The following is a 25,479-nucleotide window of genomic DNA, read 5'->3' as shown; positions in this document are numbered from 1 at the left end:
GTGATGAGTCATGTCAGAGCAAATTTGTACCAAGAGTGATTATTGATTCAGGCTGACTCAAAGATCTAAGCAAGCCTGTAAGAGCCAAGTATTTTCTGGAAGAAAGAATACTGAGTAAGAGGATAATATGTTTTTTCCCTACATCTGCACAAAAATTCTATGGACAAATAGAACAATAGCAGGGCAAGTGCTTTAAAATGCAATTTTCCAGCCAATAAACCAACACTAGAAGGAATTCTGTGAAGGAAGGAATTTTAAGAATGTGACTTACCAGAAGCACAAATTTTTGATATCAAAAAAATGTACACTATATACTAACACTGTTTTTGCATACTCTTCTGTTTTAAAAGTTTCAAACGTATTAACTTGTCTTGCTTTGTTTAGGTCTGAGGCTGTTCAGCAAGGTTACATAATTTGAGACTGCCACAATAGTTCAGCAATCCTTTGGTCCCATCAGCTGTAAGCCAGCCAAGTATAAAAGAATCTTCCCTACCAAAGGAAAAAAAAAAAAAAAAAGGGTAGGGGGATCACCACCAGGAAATACCATCTGCTACAAACCAGAAAGGCAAAATTTTGTTACAAAATACACATTTTCATACAAAAGACGTCTTGCAAAACCATCTGATTGCCCCTCCCTGTGCAGATCACAATAGTAAATGGGATCAGCTGGCTGGTCTTGAGACTTGTTTTAATGGGGGGAAAAAAGTCAGAGGACACACATCATCACAACAACTGGTCCTTTAAATGGGAAAGGATTATGATAGTCTTTGTTTTCACCAGTGTTTAAAAAAAAAGCAGAAGAGAAACAGAACCAGAGTCTTCAAAAGCAGAAAGTACAAAAGCATATCAGCTGCTGCAGCCTCCTGAACTTCTCAATGTGCTACTAACCAGTCAATTATACAAACAGTTTGATTTTGGCAGTGCCATAAATTGTTAAAACAATGCGTGTGTGTGATCAGAAAGGTCCGGTCAACTGGTTCAATTTTTTTCCCAGTAGTTGCCCAGAAAAACGTCAAGACAATTTAAATTATTCTTCAGCTTCCTCAATACATCCTGACTGCTGGAGCAGAGAGGTCTGTGGTATTACTGTACTTGTTCCACGAGAGATCCTGTCTTGATCTGTGTTTGTAGTCAAGGAGGCCATAGAAATGGGCTGTAACAAGCCAGGCGTCATGCTGGAGGAGACAGTCAGGCTGTGTGTAGTGCCCTTAAGTGTGAGATCCTGTGTGGGAAGAAGTGGCTTGAGGATGCTGACAAGACAGAAAGCAGAGCCACTTTTCGGAATGAAATTCACTTTGTTCTTGTCAGGGCAATAGAAGGCTGGAATTTCATGCAATGGCTTTGGCCTAGAAATAAAATACACACAATAGTTTTATGGAACAATCAAATTCTGCCAATGGCAGGGATGTATTGCTGAACACATCATCAGAAACAAGTCGAGGTTGAAGTATTTCAGCTACTCAATAATGCCTTAATGACACTCACAGCAAAAACAAGATGGTTTAAAAACCACTTGTTTAAACGTGCTGCAAGGCAACAGCATGTTCTTAGGGCAGGCTGTTTCCAAACCTAAGGAACTCAACCAACTTCATGCTTGATCACAAACCCTATCCATGAATTAGCACATTCATTATATGAGAAAATATTTTCAATCATGTTCTCCAGATACTTCCACAACCCAATCAGTTCTACTCCACATACAGACGCTATTTATACAGCAAGTCCTGCGAAAGAAAGCTGGCATAGCAATGATCCGAATACTGCATATCACAAAGGGGTTCATAATCATCTGGGGTTCCCCTTTTCTATACTTTTGCCTTTGAATGTTCACATGAGTGTGCCCTGACTGTCCACAGAAGATCTTACTAAAATCCTCAATGCAGAGAGTAAAATGTAGTTTTCCTGATCAAGTACCTATAATCTGGAAAGGAAGTGTGGACCACAAATTTAGATCCTGATTTGCAGTTTTGCCATCTCAGCACAGAACTCAGCCCAAGACATGCTTTAAGAAAAACAGAGCTGGAATGGAAATCATGGATACCTTAGGAATGCCTTCTCTGTTCTAACGCTGCAATGTAAATCTACTTACAGTAGCCAAAGTCTACTTCAAGACAGAACTATAGAAATCTGCTTTAAAGTCTCTCTTTACTGCTTGAAAATAGCCACCAGAAATTTTTATTCATCTTTTGTTGTTACCAGCATTGTCCTTTAGCCTATAACCTCTCCCTCCCTTGTGTTTGTAAAAGAACCATGTTCACTTCTGTCTTTGTTTAGAAAGCCAAGCAAGCCAATCTTCCAGTATATTTTTGTAGAGATACTTCATTCTGAAAAGTAATCCTGTTCATAAAATAGGGTACATTTCCATGCTAGCCAATTCTTCCCAATGTCCAGAAAATTCAACCCCACTTGTAAATTTTCTTCCCAAATGAAAATCCTGTACAGGATTTTCAAATAGAAATTATGTTAAACAAAGGTTGAGCTTTATATAGTTACACTCATGTATTCCACAGATAGATGGAATTCAAGTAACAGATGTGAAAAGATGTTTCTTTCATGACACTGCAGTGTCTGAGGACTGCTATAGCTAGGTAGAAACTTCTGTAGAAGCCTGTTTCGCTCTACAGCAGAACAGTCCTACAATTACAAAGAGAGGACTTCCTAAAAGAAATGCAAATACAAGACAAACTGCAATAGAGTATGTTCCTGTAGCAAGTGAATACTAACTAACTATCTGTCAGTGACGCTAAAATACAGACAGGTAACTTCAGTTACTGTAACCCTTCCCACATTGCTATGGGACAGGCTGTAGAAACGTCTCAAAATCTATTTGCACAGGTCAGCCAAGCTCATTTTCTTTTTAACTAACATTTATACTAGATGGCATTCTTGAGATAATATAAGAGAATTGTAACCAATCTATACTCCTTGTGTGACAAGATGGAATTTTTAACTGTAGGTTAAGATTCTAGCATACAAGTGTCATAAGGGGACAAAAACCCCTCTGAAATAAAACATAACCTCCCAGAATACTCTCAAGTGACAAAAACTGGCTTTTTCAGAATAATCAAAGCATCAAATACTCAGGGTCAAGTTCATTCTTCTGTCACTAGAAGTTTCACAACTACATTGATTTAGCTGAAAAGAATATGGTCTTCAGAGTCTAGATTACTGGATGTGTCTGTCAAGCTATGACATACATTAGCTGATGTTACTGCCTGTTATTACCTCTCCCCCCGTCTGATTGATTATCTGAGTTCTTCTCCCACTATCTGCCAGGTAAGAGACTCCTCTCAAATTATGCTGGCTTTTAAAAAACATCAGTCAAGATTTTAACACTAAATTCCAGCAGCAAAATATATACAGATATGCCAATATATAGTAACACTAAAAAGCAGAGATCAGGTTGTTAGCATGGCTTTAGCAACTAGACTAATAACTTCTGACATAAAATCAATAAAGCAATAATTAATCTGATTCTTAGATGTTATTTCTTATGTAGCAAAAATCAACTTACAAGTTTTCCTCAAAGACTTTCACCTTTTCACAGCCCTCAGGAGGTTCACGCTTGAACATGTAGCTGTTGTTGGGTTTTGGCGAGGTAGCGTATTTTGGCAAGGGAGAATTATTCCCATTTTCTGCAGGAACAGAGTTTCTCATTATGTAAATGTGACACGCTATAAAAAACCACAAGAACTACCTTTAAATGTCCCCTGAATTTAAAGCCACTTCATTACCAATGTTATGAAATTCAAAAACATTTTCATTTGCCTTCAAAACCTTCATTTGCAAATAAGCTTTCATATCTCAATTCCTTTCCTTCTTTCTGTTTTTCCCTGTAACATTTTCAGGCTCCTCTGCAATCTCTGATCACTTCTGGGCATTTTCAATTTTTAACTGCAAACCTAAATCTATGGTTCTGTACTGTTACCATCTACCCAAAAGAAATGGGCAGAATCCATATTCCTTAAAAAACTGAACAGGCTTATGTTGAATTATAAAATTCTCCTAGGATCTCTCAAAAGATTCCAGATAGAAAAAGAATAATTAAATAAACTCTAAACACTTAAACTTTTATGGGTATGTGTATAAAATGCTATAAGGTTGCAAATTTTGGCCAAGATCATAAAAAGTACCCAACACAAGCAACAGGACTACTCTGCTGTTTCACCTGATACTGTACATTCTTGCTTCTTCAACCTGCTTAAAATACTCAAATGATCTATTATTTAAAAGAAAAGCTTTTTGGGAAGCACATTCCTCAGTCACATCTATCCAGCTTTAATTAATATGTGTGCATACATATGGAGCATTTGGAGCAATTTGGAAAAAACTTGATCACATACAAAAAAAACATACAAAACCCACTACATTCTACCATTTCTCCATGGATGCAGGGAACAAACCCTCTCTTTTACCAATGTAGTTATGCATGTTGCATAAGTTCAGCATTGTTGAACTTTTAAAGTGACACAGTACCTTTATCTCTGGAATCACCAAGCAGATCATCTGCAGAACACGGACTTTCCTCACTGCCTTCATTACAGATGGTAAGAAATGAGGTTGGAGACACCGACTGGGAGCGGCTGCTGTTGTTACTGCCCTTGTCTGCTCCACCAGGTGTTTGGGTATCAATGCTGCGAGTGCTGCTGCTGCGCTGCACCAACGGAGGTGGGGCACGGTGCCCGTCTGGAATATCTTGAGGCTGTTAAAATTAAAGGCATCAAACAGCTGCTCTTGTCTGGATAGCAATTTCTTTAAAGTCTGAGGGTTTTTTTGGGTTTCATAAAACCATTTGAGCCAGAAAATTTAATTTGTTACATGCAACTCCAAAAGAAACTAAAATGTCATGTTCAGAAACTAAGGACAACAATTTCTAAGATTTCACATCATCACAGAATTCCTGAGGCTGGAAGGAACCTCTTGAGATTATCAAGTTTAACATATCTGCTCAAGAAGACTCAGGTAGAGCAGTGTATCCAGGACTCCATCCAGTCAAGTTTTTAATATCTCCACGGACAATAATTCCACAACTTCTCTGGGCAACTTGCTCTGGGTTTTACACACCCTCATACGTTAAAAAAAAAAAAAAAAAAAACAAACAACAAAAACCTGACATTTTAAAATTTATGCCTACTGCTCCTTTCCCCATCACTGGGCACTATTGAGAAGAGACCAGCTCCCTCCATTTCTGTACATGAGAAATTTATACACATTGCTAAGATCCCTGGAGCTGTCTCTCTTCAAGTCTGAACATTCCCATCTCTCTCAGCTTCTCTTCATATCATAGACATTCTGGCTCCTTAATCATCTTCATAGTCTGTATTTCTGATACCTTATTAGTAAATTCACCTCTAAAAACCATTAAAACAAAACAAACATTAAAATTGGGAAATTATGGTTCACCTAGGATGGAGATAGTTCAGCATGGGCAAAAAAGAGTTACTACAAAAACTCTCAAAACAGACATTTTGCTTTTCCCTGTTTTACTGAGATTTTTTCTTTAAAAAACGGTACAAAATAAAGTTTATTACTTGATCTCAAAGCAAAATGAAAATAAGTATATAGAGCAAACATGGTGGCAGATACATACAACAAGTTGTTCCTCTTTGTCTCCCGTCTCCTTAATTATTATCTCAATCTCTTGATTCAATCCTTCTACACTGTTTCGGAACCGTGACCCCGTTGATTTGGTAATAGGTATCACAGGAACGAGAGCACTCTTTGGGATGGGAGCCTAAAGAACCAGAGACAATAAGAAAACAACATTAATTTATTTACAAAACAAAGTTACTATTTCTACCCAAAAGTGACTCTTGAAACAGAACACATCTACACTTCAGTATCAAGGATTTACACGAAACCATAGCAATTGTGTTCAAATGGATGCTTGAACTGAAGGCAGACATCCTGAATTTTGTTTCAAATCCAATTTCTAGCAGGAAAAGCTATATAACCTAGTCTCAAAATCTCCCTTGATATGGTCTGCCTCTAGCTTGACATAGCTTTACAAGTAAAATGAAACAGTAAACATTTAAATGTAAGTAATTTTGAAGCCTTTAAAAGACATGCACATTCCTCCTAAAGTGAGCTATACCACAATGCCACATCACTCATTGTTGGATGGTAACCACATTAAAATGATATTTTAATATAAATTTGTGGCCTCTTGCAATAACGTGACACATGCTGAAGGAAAATTATTCCACAAATGCAAGACTGCACTATGTTAAAAATTAAGACCAATGTATTAACTGTATTAAGACAGAATAAAACATTAACGAAACAAGTTAGGGAGACTTCCACAGAAAGAATAAAATCCCAAACCCAAATGTTAATACTTAGTTGCTTCAGAAGGAAGAGTAACAGTTTAAAAATCCAGTGTTTCAAAATATGCACAAAAACTTCACTCTCAGAAAACATATTACTGAAATTTCCAAAGCTCCCTTTGGCACACCATAACTTCTTGAGATTTCCCAGGCTCTCCATTAGCATCTGCCCTCCTGTTAAAAAAGTCTCCCTACCAGAATATTAGAAGATTCTGTACTCATTAAGTAGTGGTGTACTACAGGTAATGTAATACTTTCTACAAACATTTAGTTCAACTCAAAGAACAGCACAACACACTTAAGTCACAGTAGAATTCCCATGTAAAATTCCTGGACTCTATGGCCTAGTGTGCCATGATTGAGAGTAACTCCTCTGATGACTGAAGGACCAGCATTATCTGGTCTTAAAAGCGTATTTTTGTGAGGGGGTTTTATTTTAATTTTTCCTTTAAGTAACAAGACTGCACAGACAGACACCAAAGCATTTTAATTTCCTGTGTACATTCTCAAAAACCACACAAAGCTTGTCTGGCAGAAAATCTACCTAGGAAAAATTAATGTAAACAAGATATTTAAGAACAGATCATAATGGAGACTTCTTGTCACAATCACAAATCTCTACAGGAGCAGAACTTATGAATTATATTGGTTCTGCTTTCCTGAAACATTAGGTTAGTCATAAAAAAAACAAAAAACAAACATCTTAAAAAAGATTTGCACAAGAACTACAAAAGCTTCTGTTCAGGAAATGCTCGTCACTCTGTTTCTGTCAACAAAAATGAAACATTCTCATAGTGGCCAAACTTATAAAGAGCTTCTAAAGTCTTGCCTGAAGATGAAAAAAACCAACTGGAGAAGAGCACAAAAAAGTCTGAGGAAGCAAACCTGCTAATTCTGTTCCAAGCAAGCCCTGGATCAACAATCCAGTAAACTAATACAGGTTGATATTCAGTCACAATACAGATATATCAGTACAAATTCAGGCACTAAAGGGTGTTTATGCCCCCAGTTATTCAATATACACATTCTTAGGACAAACTGAGCTCGTTTGAAAGTAGAACACAAGTATGCTTTAAGATTTCAGCAGCCATTAGCAAAATGTGGGAATTCTTCACCTTTAAATGTGATTGCATACCACAGAAATTTTTAAGTTCATGATACTATTTGAAGAGCCCAAAGTAGATTCAGTAGAGTTCAATATAGTTCAGTACAGCATGTTTCACTTCCAAGAAAAATAATATTCTGTACCTGACTGAGGATGATTTCTTAGCCCACGCTGCTATAGGGTGGAAAAGGAATCAGTATTGTGACATGGGTGGAACAATCAGCCTCAAAACAAGAAACTTTTTATTAAAAATACTGCCTTCACAGAGGTCTGCATGGACATGCAGGAATAGGCTACCAACTTTTGACTACTCATCTGAATACATGGGAATGCTCACAACAAGGCAAGGTGCCAACCACAGGATAATTATTGTGCTCACCCAGCAACGCATTGGCACGGAGTTTTCCGTTCTGAAACTTACAGGTACGGCATAAACTCACGAGGTAGGAAAAAGGGCTGATGACAAATCTAAATTGTTCACAGGCATTTCAGGAAAAGCACTCTAATCTCTTCCACTTTTTCACAGGTAACAAAACTTTAAACAGAATCCCAGGACCTGTGATACTTTTACATCAAGCCACCTCTAGGGTGAATGTATCATGGTAATTTTACTCTAAAAATGAAATGTTCCACCTAGTGAGGTGATAAGAGTGACACCAAAAAAACCCCAGCACTATGAACTGCATGCAGCTGATCTTAGTATCATCAATTGGTCAGACACTGGGGACACAGGGTTCCCAGGAAAATAAAAGGAGCAGGGGCCTTGATGGTTCAGAGTGCCAAATAAAAATGTAATATCAGCCAAGTGCACTGAGGAAAAAAACAATATGTTGGAAAAAATTAATCCATTTATTCTTCCATCTGGTTTCAGTTCTGGCCTCAATTCTAGTTTCTCCCTTATACCAACACTGAGAACACAGAAAGATCCCATTGTTTTGACTCCTGTTCACAGATTTAGTGCCACGCAATTAACTCAAAATGTTCTCAGATGCATCCTGAGATCACCTGAGTAGGCTATGACCTTTTTGCAAACTTCTCTTTCAGTTAAAAAGAGACAGAAAGGAACATTTCTGGCACAATGGAAAAACCACACAAACAAAAAACCAATAATTTGTTCTGAGGAAAACAAATTATAGTCAACAGCAAGGACTTGATCAAGGTCCTCCCCAACTACTTCCTGATTGTGAGCAGAGGGTCAGGAACAGCTAACAAGCTTATTCCATAGAGATGGTGTGGATTTCTTTCTTCACACAAAAATCATATTAGAAAGAAGCACAAATAAACAACCAATAAGAAGCTTAGCTGGAAAGAACCACTAAAAATTTTGCTATAATTCAAGAATTGTGGTAAAATTTAAGTAGGGAAGAAAAGAAGAAATGAGGGAAGACAAGAGGAAATAAATCCAGTAAAATTTCTTCTTTTAACTAGAAGAGTATTCCATTTTCCAAATGTTAAACAGAGTTTACCCGGTCTCTGTGAAGGAACTACTGACACAATTTCCTAACACTTTTTCTCACCTTGTCAGGAATCCAACTCTTTGAGCTCAGAAATCTTTACATGACCCTTTAGAGTCAACAAACACAAAAGCTTCCTTCAAGCTAGGAATGTGAAAGAAAATTTCTGAATATTCTAATTACTAAATTCTGGTTTCCACACAGTCCTTCCCACAAATCCTGAAGGAACAGAGCTGCTGCCAGAAATTCTAGTTTAGCAGTTCCCAAAAAAAGAATGAGAAAACACAGGAACTTTGCCCTTGATGACTACAGTTACAGATTTTCACTCTGAGTTAAAAAACAGCTGCTAAATGCCATTAATCTAAACTCTTCACTTACTCTTCGAATCCTTCTTTAACTTCTTCCCTTCGCAAGTAGCTTGACACAGCTGGCACAAAATTCACCAAGAAAAACAATGTTTTGTTTTGTAACACAGTACTGGAAAAGCTGCTTTGCTTCAATTTATATTTTATAGTTTGTTCCACAAGTCCAAAAAATAATTATCCATTGCACAATATTTTATTCACGTACTATAAAATTTGGCAGAATGTAAAGACAGCCATACCAGAAACAAAATAATAAAACTATTATGACTTTTAAAAAGTTATATACATAATTTGGGGAGGTATTTTTCAGAATAGCAGCATTGTGGCTCATTTTTGAAATTAAAACTCACTAAGATCATCTCTGCTAAAGTGGCAATAACTTAGCATTCAGAAACCCACAGGTTTGTAGAATGCTAAGCAAACCTGTTAAAATGCATGTAATTCTCCAGTGTACTAAAGGGCCTATATCAAAAGTTCCTTAGTACACTTTTTGGTTGAAATTGTCCTCAAGTTCTACAAATTCAGACAAAACACCTTAATTAAGTATGCTGACCTGGCTTTTGGTTCGGTTTTTTTAACCAAAGTTTGACACATTTTGTATGTTGATTTTCATGAACTTTCTCAACCCCCCCTAGAAAGGGATTGGGTCAGTTGTCTTTCGTCATTCATAAATTTGGACTGTTCTGACTTGAGCAGTCACTAAAATCAGCAGCACAGTACACTGCACCCACACTCCAGTAATTCCTAAATTGCTATGTCAAATGTAGTTCTAAAAAAAATTCCTAAATATTTCCAGTAGCAGAGAATTTAAACTACCGACAAACTGAATTCAAGAGGCACACAAATCCTGAAAAGTCATGACTCCTAACTAAATGTCCTACAGCAGGGATAAGAAGTTAGGGTCTGACACAAAAGGTGCTCATGACTTTTATACAAAGTAGGAGTTAAGAAGAACAGAGTAGAAAAAATTCAAAACACTCTCTTTTCTTATTTTCATTCTTGAAGTAGAACACAGTCACTCAAACACCTGACTTTGAAAGAAAGAGTGAAAGAACTTGGCCTAAATTATTTCCAGAAGGACGGAATGACAGAAATGAAAATCTTTATTAACTGTTATCAGATTATGATGTTTATTGGAACAATTAAAGGCATTTCAGGAGTAATTGGGAATATAATTAGATTTTCAGAGAAGCTTCACAGCTGAACTACTTTCTCAATTCACAACATTGACAGTTTCCTAGTTTCTTTCAACTATACTGCCTTGCCAAGGCTATTTGTGAGGAATTTATTCTTTTAGTAACTGTAAAAAAAATTGTGTGTAGCAAAAGTACATTAATGAGATAACAGTAGGGAGAGGAAAAAAGCTTTCCTTCTGAAAAAAATCACCAAACTTTTCTATTTGTTTTCTTAAAGTTACTAAAAAACACACTTGAAAAAGGATCTGTGTTTTTGAAAGCCTATAATTTTTTTACACCTGCTATCAATTGAGCTAAAAATATTACACCTGTGTCAACCTGACCTCATTAGAAGCCTTGAAATAAAACTGAAACTGCACAAAGGTGGTGGCCTAACCATCATCGTTTTTGTAGAAGGGATTTTTACTTTAAGTCTCGAGCCATGATAAATGGGGGTAAAAAAAAAAATCTTAAAAAGGCTGAATGAAGTTATGAAATGTGTAAACAAATAAATAAGCTCATGGAGCAGCCTTTTGTCAGATAAGTTCTCTAAATCTCATCACAGTATTATATAAGTGTTTGGCAAGACAACAAAATGTGCTCAGAAAAGCTATCTTTTATTTGAGTGTACAGTTTTACCAGCAGTTTGCTCCATGCCATGTGCAAAGTCATAATTGTCGCAGCAACATGTAATGAAGATGGTCTATAGTTTTAGATTAAACTTATCTGTCATCTTTTTGTGGAACCTGCAGAATGCACTTTAAAAACCTTGCTTTAAGGATGAATTTAACTACCTGAAATTATTTGAAAGTGGGAGTTCAAAGCCAGCTCACCCAAGTAACAAAAAGGTCTGGACCCTCATTCAATCAAGCCAAAAGAAAGAGCTCTATTTCATAGCATTCACCTATAGCTACAACATATTTAGCAGTCTGTGGTATTTCTAAGTTCCCTCTAAGACAAATCACAACCTTGAAAGGACCTAAAAGTATTAGCTACCCAATACAGCCAAAAAGCACACAGCCTTACCTGACTGTGGTTAATGGCAGCATGGTTGCCATGAAAAGGGGACTGTCTTTCCTTGTCCCGATGATGCCTGCTGCTGTGCTTGCTTCGCTGCAGCTGTTGACGCAATTTTGCAATCTAACAAAGGAAAAATTCACATCAGATTTCAACAGGTGTATCCAAGTACACAGGTAATTTCATTCATTTATTCCATCACTTAGTTAAACTTATTTACTACCATAACATTCATAATTACTGCCAGCACTAGATTATACTCAGGTGCTTGCAAACCTAGTATGCCAGCTACCAGTTCAGCTGATGTTCAGAAGATGTCTCTAGAGGTTTAATGAAAGAATTTGAAATACATAAAATTTGAAAGTAGTGAGGTCATTGCTGTTACTTCCCTCTTTGATAAAGAATGTCACTTGAACTTAACATTTTCTTTCCCACATATTCAGATTGAAAATATTAATTGACCTGCATTTTTATATTAAATCAATAGCAAATGAAAAGCAATTCCATATTTTTTACCAAGCCCAGAATCTGTATAATTAAACAAAGTAGTAAAATACTCCTGCCTTCCTGAAGCGTCATGGTATCAGTGCATACCAAAAAACATTTAATCCAAAATTCTCAAGTAATTTCTGACCTCCTTGAGTTGTTCATTGCTGCCCCATGATGATGAACGTTTGTGTGAGCTTCTCTTCTTTTCTAAGTATTCTTCAGCCCAGGCACTTTCTGTCTGTAGGAAGATGATTACAAGACTAATTAAAAAAGGTAATTGCTACTTTCTGGCAGAGTATTTTGAGACAAATTAGAAAAGAGAACATTTAAGATATGCTAGATTCAGAACTGAAAGTGAACAGTAATCAACTAAAAGCCTTTCTCACAGGTAAAGTATGAAAAAGCAGAGTGAAACTATATAAATAAAAAACCCCAAACCCACAACTTTCAGACCTAGTGTAATATAGGGATGTGATAGTTTCTCTTCCAAATGAGTGAGCATAAGGCAGTACTCACAGCCAGATGTACCAAAGGCTGCTACAGAGCTCTGAAGAAGCACTGTGAGGGTGCTGAACTGAGGGGAGCTGGTGTATTTCATTTCCTGCACAGATGCTGACCTTGTTATTTCTGAAGCACTAGCAAGCATGGCTTGGTGTAAGCACTGTGAAAGCCTGCACCAGCACAGCTTCAAAATCACATTCTTGCTCTCAAGAATGAGAAAAAGGAAAGCAAGGCATATAAGCACCACTAGAACTACTGCAAAGCAGGGAATAAATTTATTAATGCCTCAAAGGGTTCCAGGTTCACAGTTGTCCCAGGCCAAGCAGAAAGCAGCATATATAATACTAAGCTGGTTTCACAGAACCATCAGAGTCATTAGTGTTTAATAAAAAAAATTTCACAAACATATTGTGGTGAAGGAGTTTTGAGAAATGCAAAGTATCATTAAGACACACTGTATTTCACTCAAGAAAATGCACAGGCAAGCCTGTGACAATACTGCATGCTTTATGGGCAGCTTGTATTCCCACCTAGCCACCTCCAGGAATGTCTTCAAACACAGTGAACTGTAAAGGCTCTAAGAAGACAGATAACAGCATCTATTAGGAATCTCTGAGCAGTCACAGGAAGTAAGGGGAAGAATCTAATGAAGAAAGGGGAATAATTTCTTGGAAGCATTTTACAGACTGAAAGAGACAGCAAATTCCTTGAAATTCACTCTTGCCACCACCCAGTTCTTAGCACACAGTGGTGATCTAGCTAACCTCATTTTCTGGATATCTCACTTTTTCCTATACAGAAAACTTTGATTGCCTCAAAGTCTTTACATCTACAGTGTGCCATGGTTGCTCTTACACGTGAGACTAACAGCCTGCAGAAGCCACATGCTGATCTTTCTTACCCCTTTCTTACAAGCTGCACTTGTATCACAGAAACTCAAGTCTTTTGTGGTATTCATTCCTATTTTGCAGGGAATATGGAGGCTTAACTCCAAATATACAGGTTTCAACCCCATCAGTTTCAGTTGCAGACACAAGTTTCATATAAATGAAACCTTCATTGTTAGTACTTTTTAATCTTCATCATTCCAAATCAATAACTAACTAGAACAAATCTGAATAATAAAGTTAATAGGGTTGCTTTGTAGTTCCTATTTCATAGCAAAATCAGAATCCATTATAATCTGTTTTTCTAGAAAAGCACTCATTGATCTTTATCATAAAATAGAATAATTGATAATCCCCATTCCCAAGTACCAATCTTTGTCTAGTCAATACTCAAATGTCAATCAGGAGTATCATCCTATCCTCTAGCTCCTGGAACAGTACACTTTAACTACTAATTCTAGCTTCCCAACTCAGCACAACCATTACACTTGCCTACAGGAGAATAATTAACATTCTAATTAGTCTTTGCCTTTAATTTATATTCAAGACTTTGACTCAAGATTCAAGAACTATTTAATAAATTAGTATCTGATTCATTTTAAAGCATTAAAGGTGCTTTGATGCTCATCCTCAAAACAAATAGTTAGAAATCTTTTCCGATTCAACTACAGGAAACCTTTGCATCAAAACAGAAATGCAATACTATTTTAGCAAGTCTTCTTCTATTTATTCCCCAAATTTTGATTATAATATTTATAATCAAGAAATAGGCCAAATAACCAATAGGCAAAGTGGGATTTGTATTTCTCTGGTTTCTTAAAGTACTACTACTTGCTTATTAGTTGTTACCATGCACAACATCCTCCTCACTTTCTAGAATTACAAAGAAATTATTTAAGGCTGAATTTATTACAGACATTTGAATGCTTCAGGAAAAAAAGTCTTAAGAGGCAAAATCTTTCCAGTTAAAATGAATTATTTAAGAATTAAAAAAATACAAAGCAATTGTCTCATTTTAATTTGTAAGACAAACATGTTTCATTCAAAGCAAAGAAGATGAGATTATTAACACCTGTTTTATGAGCACTTAATAAGTGCAAGTATGAATTCTAGCCAAACCCTTGGATGCTCAATAATACACCTATTCATCATCCAACAAATACTCTTCACGTACATAATCCAGTCTAGTTTTATAGACAGGTTTCATCAAAATACTCAGTTGCAGGAGTCTGACAGAAAGACAGTCTCTGCATCACCTGGGGTCTCTTACACAGCTCTCAGCTATGACCCATGGGCATCTCTAAAAAGGCCTGCAAGCTGCAGTGTGCCACTAATTGCTGTCTCTTCCCAGTCTGGTTCCTGAATGGCTCCACTCCCTGTGCCATAACTCCACACAATCAAGATACCCTGCTTACTCAACTTGAAAACCTTTTCTAACTTTGCAAATTCAATTCTTGCTCTCTAAAGGCTTGGAATTAGAACACATACATTTCTTGTCAGACTTTGTGAAATCTGAAATTACACACATTGGAACTAGAGTATCTCACCAGTGAAACTTCATCCAAATATGACATTTTCAGAAAAGCTGAACAGCACAAATGGGCAACCTTTATTATCTTGGGAAACTAATCATTGTAAGTCACATTTCAAACTTGTCCCTAGCTCCAGTGGCTGCTCTCAGGCCCACTGGAAGATTAAAAGCAGTAATACCTCATCAGTGTCATATCAATATCAGCTTTGGACATACAGATGTATGTCTATGGCCCTAAATTTTCTACTGGCTTGATAAATTTTAAATTAGGAAGTGCAAACAGATCATTCTAGTTCTCTCAGAAATACACTACCATAAATCACCACTAAACGTACTCATTCTGCAGAAATATCTAGTGCCCTTTACAGTCTTCCCATTAACCTTTCAAATACATTTCCTCTACAAAAGTCCCACTACCATAGCAGTTAGATGTATCAGAATTGGAAGAAAAATCCAAAAGCAAAATGCAAGCCAAAAAGGATGATATCTGGCAAATACAGATTATAAAAGCCCAACCATGATTCAGATTATATCAAAACTAACCTGAATGAGAGCAACTGAACATAGCAAATACTTTGGCAGCAATTCAAAAATACAATTATTTTGTAAAAAGTATTATTCTGAGGAATCAAATATGAAAATAAATTGTTAGGACACCCATATGGGTTTAGTTCTGCCCTTTAATGATGCCTTTTAATAGTAGGTACAAACAGCCACTCATATCACATACCTTCCTTCATCTTTCTCCTTTTATTTCAATTTGCTTACTTTTTTTACCCTGTCTTCTAACCATTTTTCTAATTCGTTTTCCTGCACAGAAAACTTGCTCCTCAAGTCCTTTTTCCTTCACCAGCTCCTAATACCACCTTATCCACATGAGCATATTTCCCTACAAAACACCTTCCTTCTCTACTGATCTGCTCTTTGGATTGTGGTCCTCCCCACAAAAGGCTGTGGTTCTCAGAAAGGCCCCACAGTAACACTGCAGACCTCATCTGCTCAACACCCTACATGTTCTTACACACTGAAAACTATGTGGACACGTTTTTTCTACTGTTACCAAACCTAACAGAGGTTCAAACACAAGGATGTCCCATATGCTATGAGGTCCTCTTCCAACTGCATTCTGCTTATGTTGTTTGGAATTAGTGGAGACTTCTTGTTGAAACCATGTTCTAGGAATGGGGATTTCATTCAATTGTTTGTTGGTTCCATTTTTACAGGTGGCACGGGACTGAATCTTTAGAGCTTGTGACCTGCTTTGGTTAAGCAGGTGATGTTTATTAGCAAATCATGTATTTTTTTAATACTTTCCAGTTGAGCTAGATTTAAACACCATTCATGGTTCAACGAGGCAGTTCTTCAATGCATATAATTCTATACTTGGTGCACAAAAGCCAAGTGAACATTATGGGGCTTTTACAAACAGAGGATGAAGAGTTGGAGACAGACATACATATAAAGATACCTCACTAAGTTCTCTGCATAAATCTGAAGTAAACAGTACTTAATTCCAGTGCTACCTAGTGTACTGCATCCTGTAAGAACAATAAGAATACAGATGTACAATGCACTAGTGTTTTCCTGAGGCAAGAAGGAAGTAGAACACCTAAAAGATACTACAGTACTCAGCCTTTACTTAAAGAATGCAAATAATTCACACATGCAATAGCAAAGGTAAGATTCCTGCAATTTGAAAGTGAATAGGAACTTGTGAGCAAGAAAGTTGAAGTGAATGTTTTCAAGGGAAGAGCTTCTTACATTTAAATCCTGTCTTCACACTTAAATGCTCCAAAGACAAAAAAACTACCTGTGTGGCTTTGTCTCTCATAGAGGGAGCAGCTTGTCCGTGATTATCCCTAGGCCACTGTCCAGCAAGGTATGGAGCAGCGAGCGTATCCAGTGAAGAGGTGCGGCGAACAATACTGGAAGGGCTTGATGAAGGTGGTCTTGATTTGTCTGTTAGAGCAAGAACATGTGATTACAAAGAAATCATGGAAGAGAGCTTATCCATTTTAATCATCTACAAGAAATCATATCAAATTCGAACTATGTTATTAAGTACACAACAAGATACTTTTAATATGGAAATTAAGTTTGATTTCCCAGGTTCTATTCTGTTTGAATAAGCTTGAAATCTGTTTTTATGGTTTCCTTAAAAACAGTCTTACATCACAAATGTTGCATTAGTGTTTATGCACCACTATTTACTCCTTTAGAAGTCTAACAGTCTTTTGTATCTTAAATTATGAAGGTGTAGAAGAAATAAAAATTCACACATAAATAAACGTTAATGAAGAAAAACTTGAACTTTTTCAGTTTAATGCTGAGCTTACAGATCATCCCACTAATCCTTCACCTACTTTACTTCAAGGGACTCTTATAAACCTGCATGTTTTAATCACCCAGCACATAACATATGGCATAACCCTTAGATTCAGAAGTCAACTTTGATAAGGTAATGATTTACATTTTACAAGCTAATTGAGACATCTCCTCCCTTTACATGCTACTTGGTAACTACATTCATATTTGCCTGTTGCTGTATCTTCTGCAACACCTCATTTGTAGTATATATACTGGTATCCTATTTTAGAACAATTTAGATACTAAGAGGAATCCTTACTAAAAAAGGTTAGATATAACAACCACTGGAACTAATATGAGAAGGAAGAGTACTGTTACAAATAAATATTTTTATCTATCCCATCTGTCAATGATGTCTTAAGTAAAGTGGCAGTAGACTATACCACAAGCTATGAAGAATAAACACTGAAGAAAGTTTCCTCAAAACAGTAACTGCAGTTGGTAAATTTAAGAGATTGATAAGCAGTGAAGACCCAGGGTTTAGATCTACATATGTGCTCACACATTTTGAGAAAAATGCAAATCCTGAGATTACAATGATCTAACTTACTATTATCTCATCTACTCCCCACAAAAAGAATTTCAATTATATTTGAAAGAATTGTGCATTAATCTTACCTATAATTAATAGAAAGCCCTAAAATACACAGCTACAACACAGCAAGCATGATTCAGAAATCAGATGGAAGCTTTATAAAAGGACACTGGAAAAACTCAGTCATCTGTCCTCTCTCACTGTGCCTTAGGATTAATTCTGCACTAAAAGTATTTGTATTATACATAAACTCATTTACAGACAAAGAAAATTGTGCCTGATTAGTGTCTGAGTGCTAGTCAGAAAATAAAACCACTGACACCAAAGTCCAAAATTCAATTTCTAAGTTGTTGCAATCTACTAAAAATATGTATGATAAATACAAATAAAACCTGTTAGGTATAGATTTCAGTGGAGTTGACAGAACCTAAGTCTAGTGACCTTCTACACTAAATAGCCTCATGCAAATTTAATAGAGATGTGCACACCAAAAATGTGGGAAATATTTCAATTCAACTATAAGGAAACAATTATTGGCACTATAATCAGCCACACTCACACAATGCAGTCAGGAAACCTCATCTGCTTTATTACTACTACAAGTACCAGCAATGATACAACCTTACTACTGAGCTTATAGCAGTTGTGCTCTCATGGTGTAGCAGCAAACATGTTTTGGAGTTTGTATTTAAGACTTGTTTATCAAAGAAATTCTCTGACTACCATTACCATCACACAGCACACTAAAGGGTCTGTTTGTATCAGATGATTTCAAAACTATTCCCTTTGTGTGTACTATAGGACAATGTGGCATGCTAACACAACGTGCCATTCCTTAAAAATTACACTGGCTTCCAAAGTTAAATCAAACATCTTATTTGTCTTAGAAATAGCTGCCATATCCTCCCTGTTTTTCTTCTCAGTTATTATTCTTCCTCTTCAAGAAGCTTCTCTCTTCTTACCAAGGGGAAAGAGAAAGGATGTGAAAAAAAATATAAATCAGGAAGTGTACGTAGTCAGCCACATCATCTGCAAAAGCCACTGCAGCAGACAGCTTCAAAACTGAAGAAGCAGAATCTATTAGTTTCTCCTCTCTGCCACAAACAAAACAAAAAGCAACTGGAAGACTATTTTGCTGAATATAGAGAATGAGAACTGAAGAACCTGTTTACTATTTAAGTTCAAGGGAAGCTGCTCATTTCAAGGCACAAAGCCTGTAAATACTCTCTTTTCCTCTGATTAAAAAATCCATTTAATAAATTCTGTTTTCAAATTATTCCTATTTAGATAGGGGAACGATATTTGGATATGTTTTTACTTTTCCACCTTCACAACCTGTCTTTATACAAATTTGCAAAGTCTACTACACAATTCTTACTGTTTCAAAACATTTCAATGGGAACATATACAATGTTTTCATTGCACTTTCCCCTACAATACTTGAAGCAAGTGTTCAGCTGCTATTTTTCCTTGATGTGACCTACATAACAAGAGATCTGCCTCCACAGAGATAACAGTTACAACAGCTGTGGCTGATGAAAAACAATGGAGCTGTTTCATCAAATAGACGCTTCTTAAATATTAGATCTCTTTTAATTGGCCTGATTACCTCTCTAAACCAGTATTTGTGATAAATACCAACCCTCTATCCATCCACCACTAGTATAGATTTATTTAGAAATTAAAGTCTTTCTGCAATCCGGTCTCAAGCAAAGCAAATTAATAGAACAAAACCAAAGCAAACATACACAGCACAAATCAATGAAGTCCATAATGTGGGGAAATAACAAGCAAGTTGCCAGGTCTTCACCAGTCACTGCTGTACAGGTGACCAACAGAAGTTGCTGCAGGTGTGCTGGAATCACACACACCACCTCTTGCAGAGTAAAGGCACCTCCAAAGGCAGCATAAATTCGGGTACTGTACCAGTAGTACTGAAGAGCGAAATTGAACAAATATGGATGATTACCAATAGCTAACTGAAAGGTATGAAAGAAACCAAAGAAACATTGTCTAACACATAGTGTGAGAAAACAAGCAGCAGAAAAGCCCAGGCTGCCACCAAACTCACAAAATTTCCTGACAGTTCCACTTGAGGCTTTTTTTTTTTACAAGTGGGCTATCCAAAGTAGTGAGAAGGGGCGAGACCCAACTAGCTCCTCTGGCATCAAGGCATACAGCTGATCTTTTTGTTCTGTTTTGGTCAGGTTTTTCCCCAGAAAGTACATTCTCCATACACAGCTGGCACAGTCACCTTTTCCAAAACTGCACCTGATCTCTGGGGCTTCACCTACTTTTCATGTTTCATTAAAAGAACTTAACAGACTTAGTGCACTAAGAACAGACACACCATCCAACTGTGTGCACTCTCTTTGGAAGATAATCTTGCCTATCATCCTCCATAAATTTAAAGAGAACTATTCACTAGTGATTCAAAATTGTTCCACTGTAGAAGAATGACATAATTAGTGGTGTTTTACAAAACCAAACTTCAGAAAGCCCAAGATGTTCAAGCTACTTAACTCTAATACAGGAAAATATTTTTAATTCCAGTAAGTGCACTTCCCTAAAGTGCTTGCCACAAGAAATGTACAGTATGATGCTGCAAAAATGAATTCACTTTCTTTACACCCACCATTAGTCAAACAGCTTCGGTAAGCAAAGCAGGAATGTAATGGTACACAGTCTTCTCTCTCATCCTACAGTAATATCTTTCAAAACTACTACAAAACTTTGGTCATTAAGGTTGACAGGTCTGCAGCTATTATTGTGTCACTCACCAGATTATTAAAATAAATAAATTCTATTGTGAAATTTCAGAGTGCAATGGAATTCAATTTCTTCCTCCCTACCTCCAAGGAAAGGTTCACATCTGACTTAAGACTTCATATAATATATTCATAGAAGCGGGCTTTAATATTACCCTTCCATAGACAAAACAATTAAGTTTTCCTCCAAATAAAATGAACCATTTTTTCTCCTTAATTTTCAGAATGAGTTTAGATGTCCAATACAGTCAACTGGCATATACCAGAAAGTCCAGCACCCAGTAAAGAACTCTCTCACTACCTCAAGGCACCTGAAAGTAAACAACTGCTATGGCTCTGGTCTTGACCTTGTTTACTCAGCCTGGTGCACTGCAACATTCCTGCAGCTGAGCAGTTCAACTCCTCTAAGATGTATTTCATATAAGAACAAAAATAACAGGACCCCATTAGATCTTGACTCAGTGAATAAACCAAGGCAAAACCAATGAAGATAGAGAAATGTGAATGCTCTAGCTCATGTTACAACAGTGTACTAGTAGGTCAAAACAGTGGCCTCTAACAGGAGGTTTGCAGACACCTGAAGAGGCATACGGGAAAACTGAACCAAAACTGGAGATTGCAGGACAGACACTGCAGTGAAAATGCAGAGGAATGAGGCCTCACCAGTGATGGGAAGGCAGAACACATTAACAGGCAATTGGAAGCTGAATTCTGGGAAAGAAGTGCTAGAGACTGCAGAAAGGCAGAGTAAAAGATGAAAAACAGGTAGTAGCAAGATCTAGGTTTCTGGTCATATTTAGGAGGGAGGGAGAGAAGTGGCAAGAAAAGCATGGAAAATTAGAAGTTGTATGACAGAATATTCCATCTGGAATTATCCCATAGTCAACAGAAAATTCAGTTGAATATTTCCAACATTTAATTGCAATTCAGATCAGAAAACAAGGGCTAAAAAAAACGTCCAAAGACCACGCCCAAAACCCACAAAAGTCACATTTGTAAATTCACAAGTTAGGGTTCTCAAGTGTAAAGCAGGTTCATGAAAACTAAATTCAAAACTATTCAACTGTTTCCCAGGAAAGAAAATCTGAAAAATATGAAACTGAGTCTGAAGTATACAACTTATATTTAGATACAACTTAAACTTAGATACAACCAGTATCTACGCTCAGAAAAAGCTATCATTTGTCTAACCTCAAGGTTCATTTTTATCTCAAGAAAAACGCCTGCAGCTGTAGGAATGAACAAAAGCCATCCTTAACTGAAAGCAAGCAACAGAAAAACCCAGGTTATTCTGCAGCAGATTCTCACCAATACCCTCAAGCGTCCTGTGTGTCTGCACAACCATTGCCTCATTAGTAAAAAAAGTTCCACCTCCATGTTCTCAGCTAACACTGCTCACTCATTTAGATGAAGAAAAAAACTGAAGTTAACTCAGCCTCTGTCAAGCACCAGACTACACGATACAAATGTTAAGCAATATTAAAGAGGTTTAGCTTGCATTTGGGGCCAGTACAAGTACTGCTCAGAAACTGGAACATGTGGAAGCAATTAAATGGACACCACACTCCTGTTTTCACACATCTTGTAAAAAGCTAGTGGAGTTATCTTAACACAGTAGAGTGATCAAATGACTTGTTTCCTTATATATGTTAATTCTTCAAAGCAGTAAAGAGGCCACCATGGTTTCAGCAGGCTTCTCCACAGTGACTAAAAGACAGTGCAATTCTTCCACCCTAAGTGGTCTGACACGTGCCTTTACAAACTGTTTTTGAAACTGGACCTCATGGCTAACCACACTCTTCCTCATTCTCCAGGCCAGTAGATTGCACCTTAGGCAAGAGTTTCATGAAGTTCACAGGAAGAAGACAGAATTTTATGATATGTAAAAAGTCTTTCAGATTACTGATTAACAGGATTCTCAAATGAAGAATACACACATTCCTCGATCCAAAGCCTTTAATATAATACAGCCTTAATAAAACCCTCATTACTCTTATCTGGAAAGTGGAAAATCTAACTCAGAACCTTATCAGTCCTCTCTTAACACTAGCAGACTAGGAGGCACAGTCATCTTGTACCAACTGGTTATGACTGTCTCACTCGGCAGTACCACTCCTCAAAAGCTAGGACATGAAAAAAGAAAAAACCCAAGGTGGTAGTGTGGTTACAATCGTTATTTTAGAGAGGGGGAGGAGTATTAGGAGAAGCAGAAGTGTTAAAGGGAGGGCTAGTCCTAGATTTCCGCATGTACGCTTCTGCATATTAGTCAGCTTTACTCTTTAGATTACCACAGGCAACTTCATGGAAATGAGTAGCTGCAAGCTTTGGTATCTTAAAAGTAACAGATTTGAGGACATGGACACAAAGCCACACTGATGCATTTCTAAGTAAACTTTTAACCCGAAAATAAAAAGGACTTACATATGTCAGCCTGATGCCATATATTACTTATACTCAAGCATTCCCAGTAAGATTTAATTATTCAAAAAGTTAAAATGTAGTTTGTTACAAAACGTATGCCATTGCCACGCTATTTTCTATCTTCACTGTAGTACAAGCTTTTCATCACTCAAGCACACACGTCCTTCTACAGGGTTCATGTTGAAAGCAACTACTAAGAGGTACTGAATACTTCTGTTCTGCACCTACGTGCCATACCTACAGCACCAGTTAGTTCTTTAATTACAAGCTTAGGGACACTGTTTGGATAACAATCACGTACATCATCTGGTACGAGGTGTGCAGAAAGGGTAAATGTGAAGGCTTCACAACAGCCACCAAACACCAAATTCACCTTAAGTTTGTGCCCAAGCACCTTAAGTACATCCACCCTCCTGAATCCGAGGCAGTACTTGCGGTACTACAGAAGCGGTCACAACCCCCACATGGCACGCTTGGCTCTCTATTCCTCTTCTGAAAGCCAGGGCGCAACAGAGCAGCAACAAAAGCAACGAGCCCTTCCACGCACACACACCCGGCAAGCCCTGCCGCCGGCCAGAGAAGGGGCAGGGCGAGCACCAGCCCGGGCACAGCCCTGTCCCTACCTCTGCCCCGGGGCACGGCACGCTCGAAAGCACCGCCGGCCCCAGCCCTGCACCCCGCGCCTGGCCCGGCCGCCCGGGACGTGCCCTTTGCCGCTGGCCCGGACCCCCCGTCGCTCACCTTTGCAGACGGGGGAGCTGGGACTCTTCCTCTCCGGGGAGCTCCTGCCCGGCTCCGGCGACTGCCGCCGGTGGTGGTGCCGGACCCTGCCCTCCGGCAGCGGAGGCACCGGCGAGGAGCATGGCGAGGGCCCGCTGCCCGGCGGCGGCGGGGGCGGCGGCGGCGGCAGGTGGTGGTGCCGCGGGGGGCTGCCCCGCGCCCCGCCGTGGCCACGCGTGGGGCTGCCCCGCGAAGAGGCGGCGCCGCCGCCGCTGCTCCCCGCTCCCCCCGGCGGGGCCGTGGCGGGGCCTCCACGCCCGCCGCTGCCGGGGGGCGCCGCGCGTGGGAGCGCCGCTCCCGGGCCGCCACCGTTCCTCGTGGGGCTGCCATGTTGCTGCTGCTGCTGCTGCTTAAGCTGAAAGGGCACCGTGGCCCGCATGGGCTGGAGGCGGCTGCTCGCTCCCGCTGCTCCGCCGCCCGCCGCCGCCGCGCCACCTCCTCCCGCCAGGGAGGTGGCGGGGGTCGGGGAGCCGCCGCGCCTCACGCGCTGGTGGGACATTGTCCGTCGGGAGCCGAGGCTCGCTGAAGGCGGCCTGAGGCGGGGAAGAGAGGGAAGGGTGCGAGGCGCGAGCCGCACCTCGTGGGGTCCGCCGCCTCAGGTGGCGGTGGTGGCCGCCACAGCTCCGTCCTGGTTCCCGTCCCGGTCCCGTCCCCTCCGCGCCGCTGCGCCCGCAGCCTCCGTGCGCCTCATCAACAATAGTGCCCCGGCCGCGCGCCCCGCCCACCGCGCCCTCCCATTGGGCGCGGCGCAGCTCGTCTCGCGCAGCTACGGCGCGCCCATTGGCTGCGGGGCGCGCGCCTGAGTGGCCGAGCCCGCGCGGGGGGTACGGGGGGGCGCGGGGCGGGGGCAGCGCTTAAAGAGCCGCACGCGGGCGGCGCGGGGCCGCGCGCTGCCCCCCGCACGTGCGGCGGGGCAGCCCCGGCGGGCACGGGGCGCGCTCCCGGCTCCCCCTCGCGCCTCTCCCTCGCGCCGGGCCGCTGCCGCCGCTGCTGCCGCGGGCAGAGCTGCGAGCCGGCGGCGGCTCCCCCGCCTCTCGATCCTGTTCTGAGGGACCATTATCCCTAGTCCATCATTCCTAGCCCGAGGTGCTCTCCAGGAGGGGACGGGGCTCCACAGCGGTTTATCCAATCGCTTTGCCACCAGCTCGGTGTTACCGATGATGGCACCAGAGACGTGGGCAATATCCAGGCAGACTTGACCCCCTTTTCCCTTAACTGCTGTGTTTACTCTCCTCCATTAGGTCAGATTAGTTGCATCTTCATTGTAATCTTTTAATAATATTTGTTAACTGCTGGTATCCTCTTAAACAAATTTATGCATCAGAACAGCGAATGAGTGCATGGAATAGGCCTTAGTTCATGTGTTTGGTTATTTAGATGCAAGACAAATACAGGTTAGTACCCTCAACACTAGAAAGAATCAATAAACCTTTTTTCTGTCTTTATTGCAAATGCCTTCTGAGCTACCAGTACTTAGACAAATTCTTTTCAATACTGCTCTACAAGTTGCACGTTGCAATTGAAAAGCATTGCTATAATACAAATGGTGTGACAACAATTTACATACTGGTCTCTGTTCATCTTGGTTGTGCTTGGGTTTCTTTTTTTCCTCTCTCCTTTGCTGTTTCTGATTGAAGCCCTCTTCACTCATAAATCCTTAGTTCCCCTTTGAAGAGCTCCATCCTTGTGGCTGACAAGTTAAACGAACCTGAAAAGCAAGACTATGTGCACAGGCCCTTCTTAAGGACGCCTGGATAC

At 39.4% G+C, this 25,479-nt stretch overlaps 1 protein-coding gene across 1 annotated transcript; it reads right to left on the bottom strand.

The window, feature by feature from the left end:
- Positions 1–553: 553 nt before the first annotated feature.
- On the bottom strand, positions 554–24,276 carry FAM117B (family with sequence similarity 117 member B). The gene is made up of 8 exons (XM_053947805.1): positions 23,683–24,276; positions 16,661–16,809; positions 12,077–12,169; positions 11,452–11,565; positions 5,591–5,734; positions 4,477–4,702; positions 3,515–3,635; positions 554–1,346 (listed from the first exon to the last, which is right to left on the bottom strand). The coding sequence occupies exons 1-8, from the start codon at positions 24,218–24,220 to the stop codon at positions 1,028–1,030; spliced, it is 1,704 nt and encodes a 567-aa protein (XP_053803780.1). The 5' UTR covers positions 24,221–24,276; the 3' UTR covers positions 554–1,027.
- Positions 24,277–25,479: the final 1,203 nt, after the last annotated feature.

The sequence above is a fragment of the Vidua chalybeata genome, chromosome 7 (assembly GCF_026979565.1).
Source record: "Vidua chalybeata isolate OUT-0048 chromosome 7, bVidCha1 merged haplotype, whole genome shotgun sequence".
Taxonomy (NCBI): Eukaryota; Metazoa; Chordata; class Aves; order Passeriformes; family Viduidae; genus Vidua; species Vidua chalybeata.
This window is presented reverse-complemented; position numbering and strand designations above follow the sequence as displayed.